Below are 13,944 nucleotides of genomic sequence, written 5' to 3'. Positions count from 1 at the left end.
GTGAGCCCTGAATGAAAGCCAAATGCCATTTCCAGACTCCCTTAATAACTACTGTTAGCACACAAAGTTAGAGAACACCCTAAGAAGGGTTAATTTATAACAGATGTTGTTACAGACACATGAATCTACATATGACTACTGCTAAGAGACATCTACAGCATGTGACGACAGTGAGATGTGTTCTTAACATAAAAATAAAAGGAAACAAAAATGGTGCACAAAACAAAGGGGAAACTAGTACAAAAGCTTTGCTTCCTCTCTTCAAAACAAGTGCTGCTGTGAAGAGGACATATAGTTACCTGCATCCATATCTGCAAAGAATGGAACAGCCAGTAAGGAAAAGAAGGAACCAGAAATTCAGTGTCTCAGTTGGATTTAAAAGTTCATAAGGAGAACAAATAAAAATAATCAGGATATTAATTTCTGTGAATGTTACCTTAATTAGATTCTACGTACTAGGATTTCATATTCAAATCTATATTCTATTCATTTATCTGAATTCAGCCACAAAAACTTACAAAGCTTTTCACTTACACCTCACTGTTTCTATGACTTATTTGTAACAATTCTAAAATTCTAAAAATTAAGAAGGAGAATAAAGGGAACAAGTCACATGCAAAGTATATTCTAGTCTTAACTATAACATAAGACATCAAGGGCCTAAAATATAAACACTATAGGGCAGTGATGGCGAACCTATGGCACGCGTGGCCAGAGGTGGCACTCAGAGCCCTCTCTGTGGGCACACATGCTGTCGTCCTAGCACAGAGTTTGCCAGAGTCTCTTACTAGAAAGCCAGAGGGACGTGGCACTTTACAATAAATAAGTGGGGTCTGGGTTGCAGTTTGGGCACTCGGTCTGTAAAAGGTTCATCATCACTGCTATAGGGCTTATGGCCTTCAGCTTTCAGTTAAAGCTTGTCCCAATAACTTGTCAATAACTTGTCAATAACTTGTCCCAATAGCTTGACAATAACTTGAGTGCAGTCAGATTAGGGACAATGGCCACATGAAAAAGATATATAGTAGGTTTTTTAAAAGTAGGGGATAAAGAGAAAAAGAAGAAACTGCTTTCTGACAGGTCCTACTAACTTTTAGGTCTCTTTTGGCAAAAAGCACTCTATGAGAAAAGGCAGCATATTACCAATGTGCCCTCTTCAAAATGATGTACAGCTAAACATTTAGTGTTTTCTTTCATATGCTTTTCTGTCTAATAGGATGTACTCTGTAACTATTTTTATATTCTGCAGTTGCACAACCGCCTTGACTTCCAATTTTGGGAGAAAGGCAGGATACAAATAACAATACAGTAACAATCACAATAATAATGCTAACAGCCATGGTCTAAGAATAGCATGCTTCCATTAGTCTATCAGTTATTTTACCTTCCGGTGACTCCTCTTGGACATATGTCCCTGTCAGGTATCGATGTACAAGAGCAGATTTACCACTAGCTAAATTTCCCACAATTCCCTGTGGAGAGAAAAGATAACTATTATTTTTTAAATTTAAGATTTAAGTCATAGTTCTTACAAATAGGGGTAAAGCTCAATCAATTTCCAAACAGAAATAAATCAATAAATCAGAATTATCCCATTCTAATTCTAAACTAAGATCACAGATTCTTAAACCAAATAATGTCCTAAAAATAAGATAAAACAGACTATAATCAAGCAATAATAAAGGTGCCAAACTAAATTCACAGCTGCAGTCCAGCAACATCTGATGAGCCAACAGGAACCCCTTCTTTTATAACTGAAAATGTATTCTGGCATTGGGGAAAAAAACAGTTTTAGAGCCTAGACTTCCACCTTTATCTCTATCATTTGCATACAAATGAGATCCTCTTCACACTCCAGCTCTTCATGTATTCCATGGCTGTACGCTCTCTGCCCTGAAGGAACCAAAACTATGTATTAAGGGACTCAAACTCCGCACACTCCCATATCTGATTTTGACCAGTCATAAAAAGTCATGTTTTGTTTTTTGTTTATAACTAAAAGCAGGAATGTGCAAAATGATAGCTAGTTGTACAGGTTTTAAGACCAGTATACATTAATTTGCGTTCTAAATTCTCGTCATGCCACTGAAGGAGGAAACGGGTATTCTACCACACATCCACAACGATAAGGGCTAGAAGTATTTAAACTGAAATTCTCAGTAAGCTGACATTTAAAACATGTCACCCAAAAACTGCAGCAATCTATAGATGGGCAAGATATATATAGAAACTGATTTCCTTCCTAGAATAGGTGGCTAACTGTAATTAACTACTACAGTTACCGATGCAGCAATGGCCATTATAATTAGCACTGCCTTTCCTTCTTATATGGAACAACTGTGACGCAGACATGAAAAGTTGCTTCTTCAGACATCTACTTCGGGAGCAAAGCACAACCCTACAATTAGTCCCAAGATTAACAAAAGAAATGGAGCAGCAATAAAGCCACTAAAAATAGCAACAATGTAGCCAAATTTGATATTTGTACACAGGCAGCTGAAATAACTACATAATTATATTTTAAAAATGGATTATATCGAAGCAGAAACACTAATTAGAAGACGCCAATGTGGAAAATCTCAAAAAATGTATACAAGACTTCTGTCTGCAGGAGAGTTTTCCTGAATCCAGCCCATTGACAATAATAGCATGTTTGACCGTTACTTCTGCATAAAACAGTGGGCTGACATGATACTACAATGGACAATAGGGAACTGTCTCCCAGCAGTGTGGGCAGGCCAGAATCATAAGCATGAAACCATATTATTTTTATGATCAACCAGAAAAATGATGGAAGTCCCAACTAGAGTCAGTAGGACTTACCTATGTAACGACTCTCCATGGATCTGGTGTCACTGGGACTAACTAACACAACTCAAACCAAATTAAACCAAAATGTTCATTTCCTCCCTCAACCAGGTTCATTTGAAAGCCTTGGAAAATATCAGAGAAGCAGAACCATTCAAAATAAAAATTCAATTAAATTCTGGTGTTGTGATATGCTCTGTGGTCTTAACCTGAATAAACAAGGAGCACATGAGCAAAAGTATCAGAAATAATTTGGCTCCATAATTTTAGTACTGTGCCACCTTCAACAGCCAGGAAGCCAGAGGCAACATTGAGTCTTGCTACTTTAAGGACAGAAATCTATGTGAAGGGAAATTAGCTTGATAAAGGACAAGAGAAGACAACAGAATTTTTTTCCTGCTGCAGTCATTCTAAACCCAAACAGGAACATGTAGATTTATAGCATGTTTGGAGTGCATCCACACAGTAGTCTGACTCTGCAATTCTTTTAGAAACCGATTGCACATGTGGATGGGCACCGGGGCGCAGAATCCTTATATATCTGAAGTACTATCAAGCTTTACCACAGAAATTAAAACATTAAGAGTAAATATGGCCACTGGCAAGTTACTTACCACTTTGAGTTCTGGCACAGATCGACTTAGTGTCCATTCCTGGCTATTTACAAAGGCATCTGTAAGATTGAACAATTTTTAATATAGTTTTTAACAGTACTATGTAAGTAACCTTCTAACATTAAAAGGTTATCTGTAACATGGTTCAAGAGAAGCACAAGCAGAGTTCTCTTGGAATAGTGAAAGTGCCACCCCCTCGCCTCACATTTCGGGTGCTTGTACCTGCCAAGGGGCAGAAGGGGAGGGCAGAAAGTGTCAGATGATAGAAGACAGTGAAAGAAGTAGATTGCTTAATATGCTTTTCGTCTCTATACATTATTTTGTTGTTGTGTGTCTTCAAGAATTTTCCAACTTATGGAGACCTTAAGATAATCTTATAATGGGGATTTCTGGGTCCAAGGGTGTTTGATTTACCTACAGTTACCCAGTGGGTAACATGGTCAAGTGGAGAATCAAAACAGAGCAGGTTGGATAAAAATCAATGCTTTTTTAAAAATAATAATAATAATTAAAATTGGATTTTAAAAGTTTAAATCAAATTTTTATTATTGAAATCAGATATTTAAAAATTAAATGCGTTTTGAAGAAACATCTATCTAAAGACGGTTTTCTAGTTATGATACGTTATGGACCAAAGGCTATTCATCATGAAACTGGGATTAGTTAATTCAGTAGCGTGAGAATGTACATTCATGCAATGTTTAAATTTTGGGGTAAATAAATTCCATTAATCCATTTGCAGTGTCATGCTCTTCCAGATGTTTCTGTAAGATTATTGGGCCATTTTTCTATCTAGAGGATATTACAACAGAGGCTTGGTTTTACAGTTCTCAAAACTGTGAATCTGTGTCTGCAGGGATCACAATCTCATTGTGATTCCATAGCTACTGTCTGCCCACCTTTGCTAAGACAGAATGAGTTCGATTCAGGTACAAGCAGCTAGGGCTGGTAAAAAGTGATTTTCCCCCACAAGTCCTTCCACCTAGGGGAGAGGAAAATCCTTAAGAATCAGGCCCTTTGTGTGGAAAGATCCTGGACCCAGCCCAATTTATCTTCTTCCCTGAAATTCATTAGTTGTATGCCTACTTGACAATTACATATATCCACTTTTTGCTACATTCCCTTATTTCTCGTAGTCGTCAGCAAGGTATATCCCTCAATTTTGTATAATTATTTTTTCCTCTTATTTTAACAACTTTATCTTGTAGTGCTAAGATTGCATGGCATGGACAGGATCTTTTCAATCTTGAATGCTTTTCAGTGTATCTTAACTTAGGCGTATGTTTAGAAAGCTCTTAATTCTCAAAGTATCGCCAACTTTTCAATTATGCCCTTAATAGAAGCTTTGAACTGCTGTTAACTGATACTGTTTGTACCAGTTTTGAGAGTCTCCTCTTTTATTTTATTTGAACAATCATAGAGTTGGAAGATATACCTGGGTCATCCAGCCCGATCACTTGCCGTGCAGGAATATACAAAGCACTCCCAACAGATGGCATCCAGCCTGTATAAAAACCTCCCCCCCCCCCAAAAAAAGGGAAACTCTACCACACTCTGAAGCAGCGTATTTCACTGTCAAAGAGCTCTTACTATCAGGAAGTTCTTCCTAATGTTTAGGTGGAATTTCTTTTCCTGTAGCCTGAATCCATTGCTCTGCATCCTAGTCTCTGGATCAGTAGAAAACAAACTTGTTCCATCCTCAATATGATGTACCTTCAAATATTTAAACAACGGCTATCATATCACCTTTCAACCTAATATTTTCCAGGCTAAACATACCCAGCTTCCTAAGCCACTCCACGTAGGACATGGTTTCTAGACCTTTCACCAATCTGGTCACCCTCCTTTGGACACACTCCAGCTTGTCAATATCCCTCTTGAATTGTGGTGTGCAAAACTGGACACAGTATTCCAAGTGAGTTCTGATTGAACAGAGTGGCACTACCACATCCCTTAATATAGACACTGCACTCCTACTGGCGCATCCTAAGATCCTAAAATCATATTGGCTTTTTTAGATGAGACATCACATAGTTGACTCATGTTCAGTTTGTGGTCTACTAAGACTCCTAGATCCCTTTCACACGTATTATTGTCAAGCCACATGTCACTTGTCTGAGCCTTTCAGTTTATCTGCCTAAGTGTATTACCTTAAATTTCTCCCTGTTGAAATTTTGTTAGTTTTGACCCAACTCTCTGATCTGTTAAGATCATTTTAATTCTGATTCTGTCCTCGCCATATTAGCTACCCCTCCTAATTTGGTGTTACCTGCAAATCTGATACACATGCCCTCTATTCCATCATCTGAATTTAGCTGAATGGAGTGGACGTACTGATTCTACAGACTAACACAGCTATATCTTTGAATTCTACCATCATCTGTGTTATTGATAAAAATGTTGAATAACCCTGGGCCCAGGACAGAACCATGTGGCATCCCACTGGTCACTTCTCTCCAAAATGAAGAAGAGCCACTGCTGAGCATCCTTTGGGTTCAATCTGTTAACCAACTACTGATCAATTAACAACTGCATTATCTAGCCCATATTTTAGTAACCTTTTCATGAGGATATCATAGGGAACTTTATCAAAGGCCTTACTGAAATCAAGATTTGCTACATCCACAGCATTCTCTTCATCTACCAAGCATGTCACTCATCAAAAAAGAGATACTGTATGACTAGTCTGGCATGACTTGTTTTTGAGAAACCCATGCTGCTTTTAGTGATCACACCATTCTTTTCTAAGTGCTTACAGACTATTTCATGATCTGCTCTAGCATCTTGCCTGGTATCAATGTCAAGCTGACTCGCAAGGGTAACTCATTTTCCCCTTGTTGCCGATGGGGACAACATTTGCCTTCCTACAATCTTCTGGGACCTTTCCTGTTCTCCACGAAAACTCAAAGATATGGGGTATGGATCCTGGAAAGGGGCAAATAAGGGGAACTCCTAGTGGTGATTTGTTAAATATTGAGCCTCATCCCATATATCCAGCAGACTCACAGCACTTTTTGAAAAGTAACTCCCTGGGCCAATTCAGATGCCATGATAAACCAGCAACCCATAGGCACCCTTGCTTATCAATTAAAAACAATATGCAGGTGCATGTGTCCATTTGTACCAGGAACAGCTAAACAAATTGCATGACTCCATTCCATGATTTACTGTCTTATCTAAATATGAATATATGTAGTTTGTTTTGCTTCCAACAAAGCAGAGAAAGAATTCAGAGCGTATGTTACGTTTGTCCCTAGTTTGCTGGAATAGAAGCAAAGAAGAAGAAGCAGCCCCCATATTTGGACAATACAATAAACAAACTATTCCCAATACAAGCAACTCTTGCATGACAAGCCAGGGTTCATGCAATTCTCTGGCTTGCTTAGTTATCTGAAGAAGGCAAACATCTGCAGACATTTAAACGCCATAGATACAAGGATAATTCTCTGGACAGAATTTCAAATATTCTAGATTTTACATTTCCAAAGCTTTTAGGTCAACTTTTAAAGGGCAGCTAAAACTATTAAGTAAAGTTTGCATCAACAGCCAACAAAACATTTTTGTGCCAGCACTAAAATTACTGTGTACACCATCTGGCATACAGTTGAGTTATTGTGAACATTAATCTCTGCCGTATTTAATTCAGATCGTGACCTTAATACTAGTTCAGTTCTTAATCATCTGGCTATTTCAGTACATCTGGCATCTTCTCTTCCTCCACTCCAACATGGAGCCTTTCTAATTTTTTTTTTTCCAAAATCCATTCAGTCAACAATTGAAAATAATGTTAGATTGTAGTAATATTGGTATGAGGTCCCAACCAGTATTTCTATTTCAAAGTCTGGAATCCAAAGTTCTATTTCAACATGGCTGGTAGCATATATGGCATTAGTTACATTGTATGACAATGTGATTTCCCCCCATAATAATTAGCATGACAATCTCATGATTAGTCAAATGTACTCAGATACTCCAAGAATGTTGTGTGCTCAATTATTTTTTTAAATTCTATTATAACTATAATTTCTTAGAAAAGCCACAATGAAGGCAAATTCTCGCCCAAATTCTGCAGCAGAGGCTGCCCTAACACTTTAACTCTGCAATAGTAAAGGGCAAAAATAGCAGGACAGTAAATCTTCTTCCATGAGCTACTTGCTACAACTGCAACCAACACCAAGCAGTTATGAATGCCAAAGGCTACTGCCTATCTGGTAGTATGTTACAACAGAATAAGAGACCTTCTTGGTCAGATCCTCATTCAGCAAATGAAGCTCATTAATTAGTGTTGGGTCATTCACATAGTCTATCTAGCCTGGTTAAAATGTTGGTTATGTGGATGAAGTAAGGAAAGTACATACACAGTACTAAACAACTTGAGATGAACATACAAATAATTGTCATGGTCAGCCACAAGGAGGACGAGGAGGAGGACTCGGCTCCTCAGGTACAGGAGGAACCTGAGGCTGTGCCAGGCCCCAGTTCTGCCCTGCCAGGTCCCAGCTCTGCTCTCCCAGCCCCAGTGGATTTGGCTCAACCAGACCCTAGTTCTGTGGGATCTTCTCATGCACAAAATTATTAAAAATAACGTGTATAAAATTACCTTCAAGCTAGATGTATAAGGTGTAATATTTTTAAAAACTCTGAAATCCAAAATACTTCTGGTCCCAGGCATTTCTGAGAAGAGAGACTGAATCTGTATGTATGTATGTATGTATGTATTTAATTTCTCTCACAATGGGATTCAAGGCAGCTTAATTTTTTTACAAAGGATTAAGCTAAAACATCCATTTGCAAAACCTAAATAAGAATTAAACAATATTATTTTAAAAACATAATTAGAACAGCTAAAAACACTAAAACATAAATTCCAGTAAAAGAGTAAAAATACTCCTGTGGAGTTCCACAGCCTCTCCTTTGAGGAAGACTCTCCCTTGAGTCCTCACCAAATGTACCTGTGAAGGTGGTGGGAATGAGAGAAAGCCCTTCTCAGCAGACCTTCATGCTCACACTGGCTTGTATAAGGAGATACGGCCTTTCATACAGTCTGGACCCCAGCAGTGTTGGCTTTAACAGTCCAAACTAGAATTTTGCATTCTGCCTGGAAATGGACCGGCAACCAATGGAGCTGTTTCAATAACCAGCCCCAGTCAACAGCCTGGCTGCAGCATTTTGAACCCATTGAAGTTTCCAATCAGTTTCCACACATACAGTGTGTTACAATAGTCCAAACAGAATGTAAGCAAAGCATATGTCACCATAGCCAGATCTGACATCTCAAGAAATGGTGCAGCTGATGCACTAGTTCTAACTATGCAAATGCACTCTTGGTTACAGCCAAAACCTGGGCATCCAAGCTCAGATCCAGGGCCTGAAACACACGGGCAAAATGACAGGGCTTCAAGCCGCGTTGGGGTGTACTGTTTACATGACGCACATCACGAACACGGCGTGAAGCCATGCTGAAGCTGCGTCATTTGCAAAGAACAAGCATGGTTTCCCGCCATTCTATTTGGCTCATCTGTTTCAAGCCCAGGAGTACATTAGAGATATGAAGGCCCAGAAAATAAACCAAAAAGGGAAAACACACACACCACCTTAGTACACATTTTCATTTTCTCACTATTTTCAGAAAAATGGAAAAAACGGATGATGATTTTTTTTGACAGTGATGAACAAAATGTTTAAGACAAGGTGTATATATGCACTCCATGTTATTCCTAAGAACCAGGCAGCAGATAAGACTTTTATCTAAGTCTATGTACAAACCAACTATGTACAGTACTACTTGAAGTGGTGAGCCACAGACCATTGTTGGTGTGTGAGCCATCACTTGTCAGTCCACAATGAATATCCAGGAATGAAATAGTTGTAGCCAGTAAGTACAAATACAGCTCCGGTACTGCACACGTTAGGAGGGGAAAAAACATTTTCCCTGCATCAAATCGTTTCAGAAACACTAAAGTGCAGCATGAGATCATTATAATTTCTAGTCCTGGTTACCTTTTCTCCACTTAAAAAAAAAATGGGAATAATTCTGCTATGGAGAATTGGAAGAGACAAAATAATTTTGTTTGTTTTATTAGTGTGGGAAGTTTCTTCGGTACTTACTGCTTTTTTGCTTGCTACTCATAGAGTTCAGGACCCTGTAGTCCCAATGTTAAAAGAATTGAATTTAAAAGAGTAAATTTAATTGGGAATTGTTTACGGAATAAACTTACTTTCAGTATAACAAACATGACTATCATATGTCAAATGAAGCTGTGCACAATCCATTTTATATTCTAAAGCAAGAGCATGACTTTAAACTTGTAGAGGCACTAATACTGACCCGTCCCCAATTTCTCCGCAGAACAGGAAAAATAAACCTGTCATTTTCCATGCATTCAAAGTTACTCTACGTTTCTCATTTCTATTAAACATCAGTGTTTCACAATAACCATTCTCAAATTTAGATTTTTAAGGATTGCTTTAAGCACCAATTATTTTAATAGGTATCTTCCCTATTTCTTCTTGAGGTTATTGTTTTAAATACTTGACAATTGCTTGACAATACTTTTTTGATCAACTGATGAACTCCAAGCTTCTGTTTTCTTTGGCTACTTCAAACCCTTCATGCGGGTTTCAGTCTCTAATTTGTTCCACACTTTCCTCTCCACAGTCACTTCAATACGATTTCCCATGCTGGTAGTGTCGTGTACATGGGTACACAAATGTCTGTGACAATTACAGATGCAGCTTTAGTGCTCCTTCATCATATTGGCAACAAGACCACAGAAATCTGGCCTGATCCCCAAGCAATCCCACAAACTCTTCTTAACTCAGCAAGGCGCAAACCTCCACACTGCCCAAACCACTTGTTAAATGGATTAAAAATTGGGTTTACATTTCTGAAGCATTGTTCTATAGCACACTTACCAGTACTGTAGGTTTTGCAAAGAGAATAAATTTTGGGTGCAATTCTTTGCATATCTACATCTCATTGAATTCAATGTGACTTACTTCTGGATAGTCACGGCTAGAACTGTGCTTCCAGTAAACTGAAACTGGTCATTCCAAACATCTGCCATAGCAGACAAACCTTATAACCAATACACCATAATACAAAGAACCCAGCCTTTGTGATATAGTAGTTTAAATAATTATTTTTCAGATCAGACGTTTAAAGAAATCGTCAGCTGAATTGAAAATTTCTGAAGTGAGGCATTTTAAAAGACCTTCTTTTATGACAAGTATCTGAATACAGTACTGAGATGAATTTTAACTCCAAGATTAATTTTAAATCTACAACTCTAAAATGCTGTTTCTTGATGAAACATTAAACATTCCAAAAAAGGATGTCAGCGCACCTTAAAAGTGAACCATAAATACAGTGCACTAGTGTCTGACTCTGCAATACAAACTATGAAGGGACAAGCATTTTTAACAGGTGCTTCCCATAAAAGGCAGTAATTAAGACAGTTTTTAAAAAATGAATGAAAAAATGTTCTTCTTCTTGTCTTTCGGTTTCTTAAGAGGATTCTCCAACATGAAATAGATTTGTACCATCTCAGCATTTTAAAGATGAAACAGAGTGCTCAAACAACAACAGAGTGCCCAAATACCACCAGAGTCAAAGGGTTTCATTTGTGAAGCAGAACTGCCAAAGGACTTCTCAGGAGAGTGACAGATGTATAATTAGTATGCAAGATTATCACTCAAAGCCACTCACTCCCCATCAAGGCAAATAAAAAAAAAAAAAGGGGGGGGGAGTAAGTTAAGGCAGCAGTTAGTCAGGGAAAGGCAGAATTGCCCCAGCTGTCCATACTGCCTATGCATCTTCAAGCTAAGATGTACATAATCATCACCTTCCTCTACCCTACAAAGTAACACTGGCCACTGTTGGATCTCTCTTTGAAAACATTGCAGTTATCCTACCAAATTTAGCACATACACTCGTAACCTCCGCTGGGGTTAGGGGCACAGGACCCCTGTGAATGTGGGAAAACCGCAAATAACAAAAACACTATGTTTTTACCTGAGAGCACACCTCCCTAGGAATCTCTAGGTCCTCCAGTGCAACTCAGTGGTCAACATCTGCCAGACATTGACCACAGAATCACACTGGAGGAGCTACAAATGCCTAGTGGAGTGTTCTCTCTAGGAATCTCTAGGTCCTTCAGTGTGACCTTTGGTTAAAGTTGACCATAGAGAGCTTGGAGAGCCTAGATAGTCCTAGAGAGAACATATTAATAAATCCATGAATAAGCAAATCTGCAAAAGTCAAAGCCGCAAATGTGGAGGGGTGAGTGTAATACAGTAATAAGCTATATAACTAATGGTGAATTCGTGCTCTGAATGCCCATTGTTTTATAGCGTAGACACCACCCATAAGAGGCAGGTGTCAGCAAAAAAGACACCCAAAAACTTTAATGAACTCTATTTGTGTGTGTGTGTTGGGGGGGGGGGGGACAAGACACCTAGAGAAGCCCAGTGAAGTGTCTACGTACATGCTCCGTGTCCACAGAGTATCTGGTGTGTGTTGGGGGGGGGGGGTGCAGAAAGGTTTTACACTGCCTCTGTAGAAATGTAAATGCCTTTGCCTCTGATACCACAATCCAACTGTGTCTGTGTAACCAGTTTCCCCACCTTTATCATTAGCGAGTCAATTCCTGGACAAGCAAAAGGACCTTGGGTGCTGCTTCCAGTTTAATGGGCCACAGACAAGACCATCACCAGCCCAGCACCAGCCAGCCTACATTATGCCCTTTCTGTGTTTTTCAGGCGCATTCAGGAAAACGTTGTCTAATGTTAAAGCTGTCACTAGGGAGAAGGAGTGAAGGTGGGGTGACGATAGGAGGAAGCAATATTAACGACCTAAGATATGCAGACCAAAATATTAGGAGACATTCAGGAATTGGAAAAGTTAATAAGGAAGGTCAAAGATGAAAGTGCAAAGGTAGGTCTGATGCTGAACATAAAGAAAACAAAAATAATGGCCGCAGAAGAAATATACAAGTTCAATCTAGACAACGAAGAAATTGAAATAGTTAAACAATTCCCATATCTGGGATCAAACACTGACCAGAACGAAGACTGCAGTCAAGAAGTAAGAAGAAGACTAGGGCCTGTTACAGACTGCCAAAATAAAGCTGCTTCGAGTCTCTTTGGAGGTATGCTATTTAAATGATGCATGGGTCCTAAGAGTCCAGAGGTTGCACCAAAGCCACACTCCATTCCTAAGCACTGGAGTGCAACTTTGGTGCAGCTTCCGGATTCTTAAGATGCATGCATCATTTAAACAGCGTACCTCCAAAGAGATCCGAAGCAGCTTTATTTTGGCAGTCTGTAACAGGCCTAGGAATGGGAAGGGCAGCTATGAAAGAACTGGACAAGATACTAAAGAGCAAAGACATACAACTGAGCACTAAAGCTAGAATTGTCCAGGCCACTGTATTCCCAATTACCATGTATGGATGAGAGAGCTGGATAGTGAAGGAAGGAGACCAAAAGAAAATCAACTCATTTGAAATGTGGTGCTGCAGAAGAGTACTCAGGATACAGCCAAGAAGACAAGCAAATGGGTTCTTGAACAGATCACACTAAAGATGATGAAGTTGAGACTATTGTACTTTGGCCACTAGAAAAAACAATAATGGTAGGAAATGAAGAGAGGAAGACCTGACAAACCAGATAGACAGACTCAATCAGGGGGGTTATTATGGGCAAGGGCTTGCAGGAGCTGGGCAAGAATGCAGTGGAAGATAGGGATTCTTAGAGATGTCTCATCCATACGGTTGCCATGAGCTGAAATCACAGAATCATAGAGTTAGAAGAGACCACAAGGGCCATCCAGTCCAACCCCATTCTGCCATGCAGGAACTCTCAATCAAAGCATGCCTGACAGAGGGCCATGCAGCCTGTTTAAAGACCTCTAAGGAGGGAGATTTCACTACACTCGGAGGAAGGAGTTTGTTCCACAGTTCCTCCTAATGTTGAGGTGGAATCTCTTTTCCTGCAGCTTGCATCCATTGCTCCGGGTCCTAGTCTCTGGGGCAGCAGAAAACAAGCTTGTTCCCTCCTCAACATGGCATCCCTTCAAGTATTTAAACAGGACTATTGTATCACAGAGTTGGAAGACACCACAGGGGCCATCCAGTCCAACCCCCTGCCATGCAGGAAGGAAGACACAAACGAAGCATCCCCAATGGCTGAATGAGATCCCACCAGCTTCTCTTCTCCAGGCTAAGAGAAGGCCAGCTCAACTGAAGGGCAGCTAACAACAGCAGCAGCAACAACAACAACAACAGGGGAGAACTCATCCGACTTCCCTCACTGGCAGAATGGCAAGGATGCCTCTGCACACCCTGCTCCATCCAACTCGTGCTTCACGGCTGAGTATACTCAGCCCAGCATTTGCAACATCTTGGGGGATAGTGGTGGGGCAAAGTGGGTCTACTCCTTCCAATACCCCCCCCTCAAAAAAATGCCTCTTGTAGCAATCGCCCTGGACTTTAGAAGGGAAGCAGAGAGGCAGGCTTTCCCT

General features: G+C 39.7%; 1 protein-coding gene across 4 annotated transcripts in view; it reads right to left on the bottom strand.

Annotated features, from left to right (window-relative positions):
- LOC149305370 (arf-GAP with GTPase, ANK repeat and PH domain-containing protein 1) overlaps positions 1 to 13,944 on the bottom strand; it is a 385,626-nt gene that overhangs the window by 307,169 nt on the left and 64,513 nt on the right. For 2 of the 4 annotated variants that reach the window (XM_089477938.1, XM_089477941.1), the window contains exons 2-4: positions 3,423 to 3,481; positions 1,385 to 1,472; positions 300 to 311 (exon numbers count right to left, since the gene is read on the bottom strand). In XM_089477938.1, the coding sequence (XP_089334064.1) occupies positions 300 to 311; positions 1,385 to 1,472; positions 3,423 to 3,481 (159 nt within the window). The remainder of the gene's footprint in view (positions 1 to 299; positions 312 to 1,384; positions 1,473 to 3,422; positions 3,482 to 13,944) is intronic. The other 2 variants (XM_089477940.1, XM_089477942.1) reach the window with 1 other exon arrangement.

The sequence above is a fragment of the Sceloporus occidentalis genome, unplaced genomic scaffold, assembly GCF_023333645.1.
Source record: "Sceloporus occidentalis isolate IW3139 unplaced genomic scaffold, rSceOcc1.0.p SCAF_12, whole genome shotgun sequence".
Taxonomy (NCBI): domain Eukaryota; kingdom Metazoa; phylum Chordata; class Lepidosauria; order Squamata; family Phrynosomatidae; genus Sceloporus; species Sceloporus occidentalis.
This window is presented reverse-complemented; position numbering and strand designations above follow the sequence as displayed.